Below are 17,292 nucleotides of genomic sequence, written 5' to 3'. Positions count from 1 at the left end.
AGTGATTTATTGTTTCTTCTCTTTTTGATCACTATATTTTTTTCCTCTTGACTCTCTGGAATCATTAAAGAAAGATTTTTAACTTAAATAATTTACTTATGCTCGTATTATCACCTTCATCTCAGAATGATACATAACTATTGTAAAACTACAGAGTACTTTTGTACTGAAAAATTGAAAATTTAGTTTGCAATTTGAGTGCTGCTGCTGGTAATGGCAGCATTTTCTTTGTTCAAAACTAACTTTTTATTTATTTTTATGATGGACTTTTCTGATACTGATTAATTATTGAGGGGCTAATAAATAGATTTGCTCATTTTATATTTTAGCTCCCAGTTATTTTATCATAGTTTAAAATTGTGTTAAACAAAGGAATTAGTAGAAATTTCTTTGGCACTTAATGATTAATTTGCTTAGTCTCTTCTAGCAAGTATACCACACTCATTAGTGCATCCAGTATTTTCCTCCATTTCATACCTTAAATCTGAGAGCATCCTTGTCGTATGGGCTAGGAGTGTAATCAACAAGGGCCCGGGCTCTCCCTATAACTGGTCCAATTATGGAAGTATCACAGTCTTCAGCTGATATTGAACTATGATTACTGCTTGCTGGTACAAGGGCCTGGGTACCTGTTTGAGACAAGAATGAAGTAACTGTAACACATTTTCATTGCTTAAGAAATTATTTACACAAGGAAGCCAATAATTTAAAAGCATGAGAGCAGAAGCTCATTGTGGAAGCCAAGGTGATTAACATGCATCCATGTTCCCGTCTCTGTCATAGAATAAAAAGTTAAAAATATTTTCAATGTGTGCAATGATTTAATCTTGGTTCTCAGCTACAATTTCATGGTTTTCCAACTCATTAAGATCAAAACATATTCTAAGCTCACCAGACAATATGTCACCTCAGTGCACACGTACAGATGAATCCTGAAGCTCTTCTAGATTGTGCAGAATCAAGTCCCATACTCAACTGCACACCCATTGCCTCTATGTGAGCACAAGGCAGCAGTAATCACTGAGACATTGATGTTTCAAGCAGACATTGGATTTAAACATGGGTAAATGTGAGGACATGACAAAGTAGCAAAAAGGGGAAATTATGTTTGGCTGTACCCATGGCCATATGGTATGTGAAGTTGCTATTTCACAGCAGACTGTTCAACATGCCTACAATCAGAGGCCATGAAATGCAATTTCAGAATTGAGGTCATAGTAAGACCCTGACTGAGAGAGACCGGTGACATTTGTCACCGCTTGTGAAGCAGAATCGCTTCCTGACCTAACAGGTATTGCTGCAGGACGTGAATGAAGGTCCATCCCACCTGCTATGAAGAGAACATTGGGTTAGGAACTGCATGCAATGAACATTTGGAGTCAGGCCACTGCTCACACAGGCAGATAAAGACAATAACAGCAAAGTTCATAAGGCTGGAACAATATGTGACTGGTTTTCTGAACACTGACCCACCCTATTATATCTTGATTGGCATGCAAAATCACCGGACTTGAATCCCATAGAAAATCTGTGGGACATGATGAAGTGACAAGTAAAACACCGACATCAGCCAGCAGTTTGATGGAACTGCATGCTAAAAGCCTCAGTAAAGGCCTTACCTGGACGCAATGTACCTGCACAACCTTGTGGACTCAGTTCTTAATCAAATCCAGGTGGTTATCAAGTCAGGGGGCAGAATTACATGGTATTAAATAAATTAAGCTTGTAATGATTTCGTTAGGGGTCATTTTTTGTCCAGTGACCTCATTTTCATAATCTTACACGTGGTATTAGTGACAGTCATCCTGCACCAACCCATTTCCTCCCCGTGGATCTAACTTTTATGAACACTGTATGCTCTGCACAAAGTAATATTTTACCCTTCCCTATCTATTCATCTCTCACCATCACTTCTCACTACTGAAATCCAGTTTCTATTCTTCTGTACTTCAGTTTTACATACATATGTCAAAAGTCAGAACAAAAATTTAATGTAGGAAGTGTGGTTTGTAAGGACATTCATAAGCAGGCTCTTATTCCTGAGACAATGGAGAGGAGAAATTCAGTATTTAGATCTCAGGTGCTTTTTCCATAAACTTATTCAGGTATCCGTCTGACTCTACTGTTACTTTTATAGAAAAATAAATTACAGGATAGCAAAATCAGTTCATAGAGTTCAAAGACACATACAAACACACTCCTCCTGCTGACTGAGCTCACCAGTTTAAGATAAGCTAGTGATACCACACATTGTTGCAGAGATGCATGTTGGTCATTACTGTGAAGGAGAAGAAGTAATACCACTGGGAAACTGAGATAGTAATAAAAGATGTTTCCATTCTATTGAATTTTGACCCAAACGTTAAAAATATCGTTTGTAGTCTTAAACAAAACTACTCTCAGAGTATGTTAAAATTTTTGTTGTGTCCTAAGCAGATACACACATCTCTCCTTGCCTTGTTAACAAATAGATATTATGTTCATTATTCTGATATACACCAAAAACTCCTTCTAAACTTGAGCCCAACCACAAAGTTCTGTCCCTTTGTGATACAGATCCATCCAGAATTCAAAAAATTGAACTAATTCCTGATCATGCCCTAAAGTGGTATTTGTTAACCAATCAAACCTATATAAATCCCCTTCTGTGCCTACTTTGGTCTTGTTTTAAACCCGAAAAGACAAACAGAATAGTTAGATAGAAAACTTTTCTCATACATCAAACCACCACCTTCTATTCTTCCCTTGTTATTCGAATTACATATTGTATTGAAAGAAAAACCACATGTGAATGTAGCTATGTCGGCTACCAGTTTCACTGTAACTACTGCACAGCATTCTACAAGTGTATGACCACCATCAGTCTAGATTAATGGTCAACTTTCAGGACTGAGGATCAACTGGATCATTCAGTTGTGGATCATGCAGCTAATCACAATGTGGTTTATTTCTTGGTTGTCTTGCATATCATGCTATGTGGTGCCTGCTCCATAACCCCAGATTTTCTGGACTGCATAAATGGGAACTGTGCCTCTGACAGTTTTCATTCCAACAACTCCTCCTGCTTCAGTCACTATTGGTCGGTCTCTTCCAACTGCCTGTATGCCCATATTAGCTCCCACCTCATTCCTTCCTTCTGCCTCTAAGGAACTTCATCTTTCATTAGTACTTTCCTAATATATCCTATCTAATTCATATCTTCTTCTCTTTGTGTTTCACTTGTCTTCTCTAATTTGTTTATCAACCATGTTTTACTTCCGTACAAGACTACACTCCTTGCAAATACTTCCAGAAAATACTTCCTAACACTAATTTATATTTGATGCTAACAAATTTTTCTTTTTCATAAATACTTTTTTTGCTATCAACAGTTGAATTTGATATCTTCTCTTCTTCATCCATCATCCGCTGCTTTGCAACTCAAATAGCAAAATTGAAAGTGTCAGCAGAAGAAAGTGGTAACATTCAAATTAGTAAGGATTAGTCTTAACACAGTACCTATTGTGTTCTTTCACCTGCTGGTAACAAGTAGTTCCAAAAGTATTACTAAAAAAATATTCTGATGATGTAAATAAAATAGAAAGAAACTTCCACATGGGAAAAATATATTAAAAACAAAGATTCCAAGACTCACCAAGCGGGAAAGCGCCGGTAGATAGGCACAATAAATAAAACGCACAAACATACACACAGAATTTCGAGCTTTCGCAACTGGCGGCTGCTTCGTCAGGAAAGAGGGAAGGAAAAGGAAAGATGAAAGGATGTGGGTTTTAAGGGAGAGGGTAAGGAGTCATTCCAATCCCGGGAGCGGAAAGACTTACCTTAGGGGGAAAAAAGGATAGGTATATACTCGCGCGCACTCGCACACACACACACACACACACACACGCAGACATATTTCAATTGAAATATGTCTGCTTGTGTCTGTGTATGTATGTATGGATGGATATATGTGTGTGTGTGTGTGTGTGTGTGTGTGTGTGTGTGTGTGTGTGTGTGTGTGTGTGTGTGTGTGTGTGTGTGTGTGTGTGTGTGTGTGTGTGTGTTCATCTTTCCTTTTCCTTCCCTCTTTCCTGACGAAGCAGCCACCAGTTGCGAAAGCTGGAAATTCTGTGTGTATGTTTGTGCGTTTTATTTATTGTGCCTATCTACTGGCGCTTTCCCACTTGGTAAGTCTTGGAATCTTTGTTTTTAATATAAAAAAATATTGTATTATACAAACTGCTTTCTCTTATTGTACTTAGTTTCTTGTCTTGGAATTTAGCCAAACATATAACACACACTAACACAAAATATGCTCTTGTGAGTTAACACTTTCTTCTGCAACCTCCTCAATTCATCAACTACTTTTAGTGTCTCATTTCTCCTATATAATTCTGTTAGAATCACCTAACTTAATTTGACTACATTCCATTACCCTTATTTTATTTCTGTTGAGTTTCGTCTTATAATCTCCTTTCAAGACATCATCCATTCTGTTCAACTGATCATCCACATATTAAGTGACACCCAGCAGATGCTACAACCTTGTCTCATTCATTTCTCCATTACTATTTCCCTTTCACATTCTTTGACTCTTCTAACTGCAGTCTTGTTTTTTACAAATTTTAGAAAACCTCTTGATCCCTATATTTTATCACTGCTCCCTTAAGATTCAAAGATTGTATTTCAGTCAGCATTGTCAAATGCTTCCTCTAAACTACACATATACATAGGATATCTGTTGAGTCTATCCTCTAATATAAGTCATGGATTCAGTATTGCCTCAGATGTTTCTACAATGCTTTGGTGCCCAATTATAAGGCACCACTTTTTTATTTACAAAATACTGCCAGGAAGCATTGTCAATAGAAATAATGTGTTTGCAGTGATTCCATGATGATATTGTAATGAGAGGAAGTGCAACTTTAATGAGACCACATTTTCATACTTTCCTCTGCTTCATTTCTAATGTCATTTTTCTTTAATTCAACAAAATCAAAGTTATACATATGGAAAACCAAATTGGTTGAAGCAATTTCTAAGAAAATAAAAGAAGGGTAGTCACATAAAAAATAAGTAAAAGTCCTGATTAAAAATTGTAACAGCTTCAAGGAGTTGCATGTGCATTCTAACAATTTAATAGATAGTTTCTGTAAAAAGATTATGAGGAATGCTGGTAATTATACAAAGATGAATTTCTAAGTACATGCTGATGCAATGCTTCTACAAAGGTAACACGAGTTCATTATCTTACTAAATGGCTCTCAAGTCTGCAGCATGTATGAAACAAATGCCACCAAGTTTCCTAAAGAAGTACTGTAAAGTAAATGACAAATGATAAAAATTCTATTTGGTATATGAAAAACAAAACAGTCACGGTTCCTGTAGTTCAGATAAGAACTTTAAAGACTGACAACGAGATTTAATAGAGAAAGATGAATAACAGCTCATACTCAGAAAAATCTCAGAAAAAGAATGAAACACTTTTTGTATTAGTTTCTGCAATGGATACAGAATGCTTCTATTTTATTCTTGGAGACAAAAGTTCTTCTGATAAATGTTTTCAGAAAGAATCTTTAATTTGCTCTTTTGATATAATTTAGATCACAGGGTCATTAACTTCTATTTGCATAGTGTGACAGAATACAACCTTGGCATATGCAATATGGGACTCTTAGAACATATTGAACACTGAAATTCAGAGGGAGTCTTATGTAGACTAATTGAGAAAGTGTCGTGCACCACTGATAAATGTACTGTTTGGATGAAAGGCGGCAGAATAACTCAAAAGTTTAAGACGAATTCAGTAACACATATGAAACAGACTCCAAAAATGAAGTTTATAGGTGATTAATACAGTTATTTTATGAGTACATTCATCCCTTAGTTAAACTGAAATTACAATTTTATGTTATTGGGAGAATATTTCTTCTGGCCTTAAGTCCTATTTCTTGATACTCCAAACTCTCATTTAGCATTTGAAAAAGTACATACTGGAGCCAGAGCCACTGGGTAAGCTCTCTACAGAGCTTGTTGAGGGAAAAGCTTTCTCCGTACCATCAGCTGCAGCTGACCGAAGGCGTGACCCTTTCTTCTGTACATCCTGTCTCAGCCCCTTAGAACGTGTACTCAGAGTCACACCCGCTCGGCATCCTGACTCCGTCTGTCATGGATCAAAGAGAGATCATACATATTACTATGTGAACGGCAACATGGCAATCATAAAAATATTAATTTCAGAACTACTACACAAAATTATATCCATCTTGTTAACTAGGAGATAGAAAGTGGTAAACTACAATAATTATTAATATTTTATGTAAAGTTACATCAGGATTAGAAACAACAAAACAGCGAGTCTGATTTGATGTCATTCATGGACACCTGTCAAAGCATTTGTCATTCACACTTAAGAATATATGCATTTTTTAGACAAAACATTCTCAACCTAGTGTGTGACTGTTTGAACATGACAGTTCTTCACTTGTCACAATCTTCCTGGAATTGGATTGTATTTACCTTCACATTTGTGGGCCAACTTAGGTGGCCAGGTATAACAGATGAAGAACCTGACCTATAGGTCAGTTTCACATTTTTCTTACATACAAAGCAGTAAAAGTTACAAAACTCATGATAAGTACCCAAAGATACTGTATGGTCGACTTGGGACCAAACCGAAATATGTAGGATTTGTATTCTGGTAAATATTTTCTGGGACACAAAATCACTCACTGTTTTGTCTTGCACTTTTTTCAAAATATATTTATTACATTTGTAGTAACACTAATAAAAAACACTTTTCTTCAGAAAACTGTATCATGTCCAAGAATAAGTGAACCTCTTTTCTCTCTCTGTCTGAAACTTCATTAAACTCACTTTCCATGAATGTCATTAACAATGAGCACAACCTTCAAGAATATCACTTGAATGAAAAATGTATATTAAATGATGTGTCTTAACTACATAGTGCTGTTTAACAACATTATATTAAAACACCTCATCACTGTATGTACAGTCTGTTTTAAGAAAATAGATGCTGCTGTTCTATTTCAGGCTGCTGTTGGTTAATCACAATCTTTACATTTACAAGGGCAAAAGAAAACTTTCACATGATAAAGATATTTTTATATGGCCAAAGATACTACTTTTGCATAATATGACATCCTTTACATTTTTAGTCTGGTGTACCTAGATGTTATCAATGCTGCTGACTAAGTGTGTGTTTTGTTGTAAGTTTTTTTTCCTTAATTTCAAATTTCTTTCAGTATTTGCAGCATCTTAATGCAAAATCCAACAGATATACATACATGTAAAATGCAGATGTTGAATAGCACATTCCTTGAGTCACCTTTTCCAAGAACTGGTACAAAGAAGTAGTTTTTGGAAAAGAGTACTTACAGCATGAACTGTAACTTGCTGTACACTCTGTAGCTCCTCTTGATCTTCATAATCAGAACTCTGACTTGGAGAAAGACCTTCTTCACTTGCACTGCTTCTGCTCTGTTCGTGACGAAAATAAATATTATTCATATACAGTTTGTGTATGTGCTGTGTAAGAGCTCATGTCTTATTTGTGTAACATCTATTGAGTTTCCTATCATTAGAATAGCTCAGAATTAATAGCAAAATCCATACTGTTTAAAAATCTCTCCAGGATACTAAAGGAAAAATCACTTTGGATGAAGTAATATCATTGATGTACTTTTAAGGTTTGCAGTAAGTGTTATAATGTGACTCTTTTGTCTGGAACACAGATCAAAAGACAAGAAAAATTTAAATCAGTAGCCACAAATACATGAACATAATATATTAAGGGACAAAGGTTGCATTTATGCTTCCACCTTGCTGCTGGCCAGCATGGCCCAGCTATGATGAATCAAACCCAATGAGTCTTACCAGCCCATTTAATGTGCACCACCACTGCTTGATATGCTGCTTGCAATGATTTCCACCATGCTGCTCTGTGTTTTGCACTGTGACTAACACTGTATGTCCTGAAACTTGAGCCCTGATTGGCTGCTTCTAGGCCACTCCAGCAATGACACATTTACTATGCTAGCTACATCAACAGCTGTGCCACTATTGCTCCCAGTGAGCAGCAAGGCTGTAGCATAAATGCAACAAAGCTACCAGCTAGTTGTGAGGTGCAACATGCCAGCAGAGAGATGCCAACAGCAAGAATACAGTGTAAATGTACCCTCAGGTTTCCAGCACATTGAGGATATATACTGGTTAAGTGTGATCATACTCTGTTGATGTCAAACAGTCAATTTGGAGGATTGGTAATTTGAATAGCAACCTAGAAAGAAAGGTGTTCTATCAAAAAATTTTCATAGTAGTTGCACATACTAAATTGATTGTTCATAAGATTAATGTGAAAAGTTAATTATCAGGAAAGTACTAAACTGACTCTTTAATACACTTTGCCTGAGTAATGGTGTGACTAGCTGGTCTCTGAAATGTACCACTTCTATATTATGGCCACACCACATTTATCACGCAAATCTGTGTTAGGAAAATATCATGTAAGTGTGTAACTGAAATTATGCTTTAACAAAATTTGCAATGCAGGCATATAAACATATAAAACTAGTCACTATCAAGAAATGGTATGCAACTGTGACTGAAACCTGAACAAATGACAATCAAATTTGAGGTACTGATCCTTTCACTACACAAATGTTGGTATTATATAAAACAGTTAATTTTTATTGGGTACTTAAAAAGGCAAAAATACAAGTCTCTAATAAAAAAGATCAAATTACTACACAACAAGGAGTAATTATACTTTACTCTTTATACAAAGAAAGAGGATGACATCCATAGATGAAATATGAAATTACGAGCCTACAGCCACATGTGTCACATAAAATGTAACAGGGAAAAGAATAATGCAAAATCATCACCAAATGCACATGAAAAGTGTACACAAGGAATGAATAGCTTACTATACGCTAACAAAGGTGAGTGACTTATAAATCTTAATTGATAGGAAAGAAAGAGACTCAAGGAGTAATGTATTCTTATAATAAACAAAAACAGAAAACTGCAACCGTTTATTCATACTTCACAACAAAAATAGCTTTTGTAATAGATTACATGACAATAAGTCAGTAGTTTCAGAGATTCCAGGTGAGGAGAAAAGGTGTTCCTATATTCAACTGATATCTATGTATAAGTAACATATAAACTATTTTTGAAAAATGTTATTGAAAACTAAGAGAAATATTACTAGATCTAAAGATATTAAACTTTTTTGTTAAATTGTTATAAACTGTACTTACTGTGTATCCCATAGTTTTTCGAAAATGTCGTCCCTTGCCCATTGTCATGTGAGAAATGTAGGAAGGTGATGAAATATTAGTTGGATTTTCTGTCTGTTCAGAACGACTTGTTTCTATTGACATTGTGGACAATCGTGATCCTGTAGATAGGACATTTGTTTTTCAGTTTTTGAGTAATATGCAGCAATATATTACAGAGTAAATAAAATTTTTCTTTATGGTACACATGAAAGTAATAGTCTGAATGCTACATACTGTACAAGGAAAAATATTTGTTACACAATTTTGAAACTGTGTCATCATGAAATAACTGATTGATGCAACACAAAACAATTAAGATTTTGAACGGGAACTCAAGTTTTAGGTTTTTAATTATATCTTATCACATGTATTGCCAGTAAACATGATGGGTTTCTCAGTCCTACAGTTTAATTTTTTTTAATACTATTGTTAAACAGACCTATGTCTTTGAATTCCTAGCATTCACTACAAATGACAACACAAATGAGATCTGTTTGTTCTTTCTCAAATAGTTCTGGCAGCTTTGATTGCATTTTTTATGATTTCATACAGTTTTTGCACAGTACAAAATGGAGAGGGACTACACGTATTGTGTGCAAACACAAAGAGGATTGACAGCAGTACAGAAACAGCATTGGCCGGGATTGACAGGTTTCATTCTTCTACTCAAAGCTTCAATGAAACTGGGGCACTAGTGGCAAAAGCTGTGACACTTTTGGTGCTACTGAAATCCCAAACAGGTACCTCATGTGGCATTATAGGAACATAACTTTACCTGGGTCTCAACTTTTTCACCATTCTAAAGGGAAAGGAAGTATGAGAGACTGGATCTGTTCGAAGCGTCTCGGTTTTTTGCTCGCTGTGCAATCCAAGTGTCTTCTGGACTTCCTCTCTCACTATCTGATGAAGAACACTTATGAAATCAGTTCCTTACTCCATCACAGACATCAATACAATGTTTGGAAGCTGTTCAAACTTCTTGCTTGTAATTCTTTTTTTGATGCATTGTCTCGATATACTGGCACCATTTTATGAAGTCGTCTGCTGTCAAAACCTCTTTCAGGTGTAGAACATGATACATGTCCTTAGCAACACCCTCCTTGAGATGTACAACCTTATCTTCCTTCTTCATTCTAGGATCCACTATTTTATACAGCTCCAAGACATCTTAAATGTAGGATGTTGTAGTTTCTCCTGGATGCTATGCCCTGCACTTTAATTTATCTTCAGCCTTGCACTTCTGTCATTGTGTGTTGTCGAAGTACTTGTGCAGTTCCAACTGGAATACTTTTCAGCTTGTGAGCTTCTCCTCCTTTTTCTCGTACCATTGCTTGGCAGTGCCCTCCAAGTAGAAAAATATGTTAGCTAAACACACGGTGTCATCTCTTTTGTTAAATGTGGCTATATGCTCATATACCTTCAACCACTGATTTGGATCTTGGCCATCATCACCAGAGAACCCGGAAGGATATCTCATGTGGTGGCACACAGTTGCTGTCATCATAATGTCCCTCTTCTTCTTCTCTCTCCAATATACTGCGATCTGTTGAATATGGCTTGAACTCGGGTTTCTCGCCACGTAAACAGCAGCTCTGTCTTGGCCTGATGGGAGCCACTGTGTCATTGATAATGTGCACTATGACAAGTTCCAATAGCCAGCGTCTCCACCAGAATAATGTCATGTACAAGAATGTGTAATTAGATCAATGATGAACACTAACTTCACTTAATGAAGGTTTATTCAGCACTTGCACATACAAGAGTGCAGTGCGAACTGCCTCTAGCCAGAACACATACTGTATATATATATAGTTACAGAACATTCCAGTACAATTATTCTTGACATTTGTGGATACTTCTAGAATGTACTCGAACCAAACATAGAAGTTAAAATTTTACAGTTCAGGTGAGTTCTGAACTCATGACCCTCCTTGCAACAGTCTTGTATCATAACCACTACACCATGGTGACTGTGCTACTCAGCTTCTTCTGTGACAATATTGAAAATAAAATTTTGCCAACTAATCTGACTAAAAACCCTAAGAAGTTTTGGTCTTCTATGCAATCAATAAGTGGATACAAATAATCTATTCTGTTACTCTGTGACCATATTGGCACAGAAATGGAAGACGATAGAGACAAGGCCAAAATACTGAAATTGATCTTCCAGAACTGTTACATCCTGGAAGATCCTAATATGATCCCTCTATTTAACCATTGCACAAATGTCAACATGTCAGATTTTGAGATAAGTGATCATTGAATATAAAAAAGCAACTATAATTGCTTAGTAGTGGAAACGTATCTGAACCAGATGAAACACCTGTAAGATTCTGTAGGTTATCAAAGCTCACTTGAGCAACAAAGGGTACTGACCAACCGAAAAAGGAGCACAGATCATTTCCATTTACAAGAAGGGTTGTCAATCAGTTGTACAATTGTGGAACATGTTTTATACTCATGTATTATGGCATGTTTGAAGAACAAAAGTCTTCTTAATAAAAATTGACATGGACTCCACAAACAGAGATCTTGAAAAAGCGGCTCACTTGTCTGTCCATCAGATCTAAAGTGCCACAGCCATCAGCACTCAGATTAATGCCATGTTCCTTGACTTCAGGAAGGCATTTAACACAGTTCCAAACTGCCATTTAGTGAAAAAAAATAGATGCTTATGAGTATTGGGCCAGATTTGTGACTGTTCAAGACTTCTTTGCAGACAGAACTCAACACAGTGCTCCTAATGGGACAAAACTGACACATCTAAGTGCTCCAGAGAAGTGTGAGAGGACTGTTACTGTTCTCACAACATGTAAATAATCTAGCAGAGAATGTCAGAAGTTCCATGAGGCTGTTTGCAGACGATGTGGTTGCCTATAACACAGTAGCAACACCAGCCGTAGCAAACTGAAAGAAGATTTGCAGAGAACAGGTGACTCTGAACGTAAATAAATATAACATATTGTGCATTGGTAGGCAAGTAATCCACTGTAGCTGAAGTCATGAATGATGGTAGTCAAGTTTAGGCTCATCCGGCACAACTACATCATGCATACTCCAACAGCCAGTGAGAGTTCAGTACTGTTCTGAGTGTTCTGCTATGAATACTGTAGCTAATGCAAGCATTAAAAGTGACTGTAGCAAGTTGTTTAGTGAATCTGTATTTCATTTGTAGCAAGTTGTCATCGTTGCTAGGAGGGGTTAAGTGATAAATTTTGCACAAGCTAGCGTGAGAAATAATTTGCAGGATATACACTTCCTTCAAGTGGAGAGCACACACTTGTGTGTATTTGCAACTGTTGCTTGGAATTGTCAGTCGTGCCATTCCTGTCTGTGCCTCAACATGCATAAACCACGATCTTTCATGGGTTGGACTATAGTGTACGATTACAATATGGATGTCGCATAACTGGAAACAGCAACTGTTGTAAAATACCTAGGAGTGCCGGAAATAGTAACTAGTATAAAATATCTTGGAGTAACAATCCAGAGTAATCTGAAGTGGACTCACCACATATAACAGCTAGTAGGAAAATCAGATGCCAAGATGAGATTCACAGGAAGAATTTTGTGGAAACATAATTCATCCACGGAAGAAGTGGCTTACAAGGCACTTGTTCAATCATTTCTTAAGAATTTATCACCAGTGTGGGACCCCTACCAGTTAGGATTAATACAAGAGAGAGACAAGATTCAATTAAGAGTGGCAAATTTCATCATTGGATTGTTTAGACAGGGCAAGAACATTATAGAGATGCTCAACAAACTCCAGTAACAGATGCTACAAGAGAAGTGTTGTGCATCTTTGAAAGGTTTACTATTGAACATTCAAGTGAGTGCATTCCAGAAAGAGTTGGGTAACATACTACTTCCTTCCATATAAGTCTTGTGAAAAGCTCAGAACAAGAGAATCTGATAAATTAGACCTAATGAGGAGGTTTAGCAACAATCATTCTTACCACGCACAATTCATGAATGGTAGAGAGAAGGGGAGAGAGATAGTGGTACCAAAAGTACCATCTGCCACACATCATAAAATAGGTTGTGGAATAGGGATGTAGACAGCAGTTAACATCCACTCAGTTTTTCTCCACTCTTTTAGTGTGGTGAGGAGATGTGGAGGAAACCATCTCTTGCTCATAAGAAAAAGAGCAGAAATCATGAGCTTCATCCCCCTTGTGTAATACTGCCAGCACAAAAAATGACACCTGTGTAATGTGCTTCATGGTAACCCTTTATCTAGTTAAAACTGACCTGCAGGAGCAATTAACATCTAATCAAAGATAAAAAAAAACCTTCTTGAAAATGGAGACTGCTTCATGAACAATTTTTACAGAAAAATGCATAACAAAGGAAATACAGTGCTGACAAACGTACTATAACTATTACTGGTCACTACAACATTGTTGTATCACAGGGCACAACACACTTGTTAAAAGTCTTTTGAATACTGCCATATTAGGACAAAGGAATCAAGAAGCAAAGAGAAAATTCACAGATAACGTGTACCGTTCGCTCATCACAGACAGTTACTAGTACGAATGTCATCCACTGCTTTCTAGACTGGTGTGCAGCATATAAAATTTGCAATGGTGAGATCCACAGTAGCAAGATGTATGTATTTATAGTAATAGTGATACACCAGACAACAGTGCTATTCTGCTGCATCTACCTGTTGTAACAACTACGGCCTGCATGTTGAAATCCTGAGTTGATTTCCATGTTAGTGAGTGAACAGTGATACATACAAGGAATGTTCAATAAGTAATACAATACTTTTTTTCTTGGCCTGTTTCAGGTGAAAAGATGTGGAATTTGTTGTGGGACATAATGGTGTATTCCTGCTTAAAACTGTGAAGTTCCATGAAGTTACAATAGCTGACAGTGCTATATGTAGGTTTCAAAATAGCACCTGCACCAGAGGCGTGTTACAAGCAGAGAGCTGTCACTGAATTTCTTTCCATGGAAAATCATAGCATCACAGTACACATAGATGCTTACAGAATGTCTATGGAGACCTGGCAATCAACAAAAGTATGGCAACTCATTGGTCCAGGCATCTGTCATCACCACAGCAAGGTCCAACAAACCTCACTGATCTCTCATATGCCTGCCAGTTGCACAGCTGTGACTCCTGCAATGTTGAAATATGTGGACACTCTCATTCAAGAAGGTCAATGAATCACACTCAAATGCCTTGCTGCCCAACTTGACATTTTTGTTGATAGAGCTGACACATTCATACACCAGTTGGGTTACTCAAAGATGTGTGCCCACTGGGTTACTCACCGCGCAACAGGAGCCCATAAAGAGCAATAAAGACCACCTGTGCGAAATTAATTGCGTACATGTTATGAGGCTGACCATGACAATCTTTTGTTCAGCATTGTCATGGATGATGAATGACACATGGGTTCATCACTTAAACCAAAAACAAAACAGCAATGGATTGCCACTACACCACCCCTTCTCCAAAGAAAAAGTTCAAAGCCACACACTCAGCAGGTGAAGTCATGGCAAGTGTCTTCTGGGACTCTTAAGTGGGTATTCTCTTTGATGTCCTGCCACATGATGCAATGATCAACTCTGAATGTACTGTGCTACCCTCAGGAAATTGTAGAACTGACTTCCTATGTTCACCGTCACAAAAATGTAAATGAACTTCTCCTCCTCCATGACATTGCAAGACGTCACACAAGTCTGCAGACTTGAGAGGAGCTCACAAAACTTCATTGAACTGTTCTTCCTCATCCACCCTACAGCTCAGATTCCCTTTCTCTCCTTTTCTGCTTCTCCCTCCTCCCCACTTCTCCAATGCTCTCCATCTACCCTGCAGCACTTCACTCTCTGCCACACCTCCGATACTATCTGTCCCCTTCCCTGCCCCAGCCTCCTCCTTGACCGCACCCAGTCGCCACTCCCATCATGAACTACTGCTGCTGCTGCTTGCATTGTAGTTTCAGTTGCCTGAAACTGCAGTCACGTGTGTGAGTTGCGTTTGCATGAGTGGGTGTGTGTGTGTGTGTGCGTGCGTATGTGTATCTATTGTTGACAAAGGCCTTAATGGCCGAAAACTATAATTGTGAGAGTCTTTTTGTTGTGCCTATATGTGACTCATAATCTCTGCTATATGGTAAATAGATATATAAATATTATTACATGACTCTACCAACAATTTAAATTTATTTTCGTACAATTGCCTTGTGTCACATTGTATATTGTTGAAAAATATTTCACCAACATGTAAAAATTTATTTTTTACTATACTTATTCAAGTCTAACAAATGTCCAGTAAGTCTGTGTTACTGATTCCATATGAGTGCACATGTGATCTAATTGCATAAATGTGGACATTGTATTTGGCATGCATAATTACTACGAGTATGTGCCAATAGGAAACTAAGTATTTTGTGTTCAACAAAGTATTGACTCCAAGAAATTAAGTTACTTGATCCTAAGATACATCTGATAGCTTCCTTCTGGCAGAGAAAAACTTCTTTTGCCCCAGTGGAGCTTCTACGAAGAAGTATTACACAGTTTAAGTGTGTATGGAAAAAGGCATAGTATGCCATAAGCATGAGCTCTTTACATACACAACCTTTAGTTTCCTCATGAGATACAAAACTCTTGGCAACTTACTGTGGATCTTTCTTGTGTGGGTATTCTGGCAAATTTTACTATTGAGGGAGATGCCTAATAGTTTTACAGAGTGCACCAGTTAATTTTCTACATTGTTAATATGGGAAATGAACATGAAAATGTGTTTAGTTTAACTGATATTTAATATCAATCTCTTTTCTGAGAACCACTGAGTTGCATTTTCTAGCATGAGGTTGTTCTTTTGTGCGACAAACTGTACATCCTTATGTGACGTGAAGAAATCTGTGTCATTGGTGGACATCATGGATTTATGTGGTAATATGTTGGGCAAGTCATTTACATAGACAATAAGTAAGAAAGGTTGCAGCACAAGCCCTCGTGAGAAGCCATATTCTGCATTCAGAAGGCCAGATTTGTCATTTGAATTAACGACAAATATGAACTGCCAAATATGGTTTCAGTAGCGCTACTTCTGTTTCAGTTATTCCATATCTGTCAAATTTCTTAATGTAAAACAATGTCAAAGGCCTTGGTTAGATCTACTTGGGTGGTATAACTGTGCTGCCTGCATATTTTCAGGACTGCCTTAATTGTCAACAGCCCACATCAGAAACAATATTGGGCTTTGTTAAGTAGGTTGTTAGACTAAAAAAAAATTATTTAACTTGTCTGTCAGTACTTGTACTAATGATATAGGTCTTTAATTTTGGGCAGCACAGTTGTCTGTTTTGGGCATTATGGAAATGTTACCTCTCTAAACATACAGCTTATAAGGTAAGATAAAAAAGGTGAATCACTTGTTAGGCATAGAGTATTTATCATCAACATAGAGTATTGTTCATTAATCTTCATATTTACTTTTTTTATGACTTAGTGTGCATTAAAGTTATGTATTGAGTAATCATCACTTCTGTAATTTATATGGAAATTATTTTTTGTCATCAAAATACCCACAGTGCTGACACTGTCGTGATTTCTTGAAGTGAAGATTTGGAACTGGGACCTTTTTTTTTAATGATAATCATAATAAGAGACAGGACATTGCAGTTTCCAGAGACTGAAGTTAAAGATAGGAAAACCACATCTCCAGCTACAGTGCAATGTGCAGGCACTGACATAAATTGGCAAGACATGTATTCCATGATCCATTTTGTCAGGCTTCCACCATTCTGGGCTTTGGTGAGAAAAGTGGCATTTCATAAAGTCAAGCAATGTTTAATACAAGTGGCATGGCTGGCTCACCTGTGCACAGGTTCCCTATTGGCTCTAATGGAGTGGATGTGAGCAAAACTGCAATTGACACAGTGCTGCAACAGAGAGTGGTTTCTCGACGGCAACCTCTCACCTTTTACTCTCTGAACCCTTACACCACAGCAGAAGAAATAAGAGTGCTATCAATTGTGAG

General features: G+C 37.1%; 1 protein-coding gene across 7 annotated transcripts in view; it reads right to left on the bottom strand.

Annotated features, from left to right (window-relative positions):
• LOC126273339 (SAM and SH3 domain-containing protein 1-like) overlaps window positions 1–17,292 on the bottom strand; it is a 1,103,988-nt gene that overhangs the window by 20,075 nt on the left and 1,066,621 nt on the right. For 3 of the 7 annotated variants that reach the window (XM_049976889.1, XM_049976896.1, XM_049976924.1), the window contains 4 exons: window positions 9,267–9,406; window positions 7,381–7,482; window positions 5,977–6,145; window positions 478–629 (listed from right to left, as the gene is read on the bottom strand). In XM_049976889.1, coding sequence (XP_049832846.1) covers window positions 478–629; window positions 5,977–6,145; window positions 7,381–7,482; window positions 9,267–9,406 — 563 coding nt within the window. The remainder of the gene's footprint in view (window positions 1–477; window positions 630–5,976; window positions 6,146–7,380; window positions 7,483–9,266; window positions 9,407–17,292) is intronic. The other 4 variants (XM_049976932.1, XM_049976903.1, XM_049976908.1 and 1 more) reach the window with 3 other exon arrangements.

This window comes from Schistocerca gregaria, chromosome 1, assembly GCF_023897955.1.
Source record: "Schistocerca gregaria isolate iqSchGreg1 chromosome 1, iqSchGreg1.2, whole genome shotgun sequence".
NCBI classification, from domain to species: Eukaryota; Metazoa; Arthropoda; class Insecta; order Orthoptera; family Acrididae; genus Schistocerca; species Schistocerca gregaria.
Note: the sequence above shows the minus strand (reverse complement) of the source record. Positions and strands in the feature narration are given on the sequence as shown.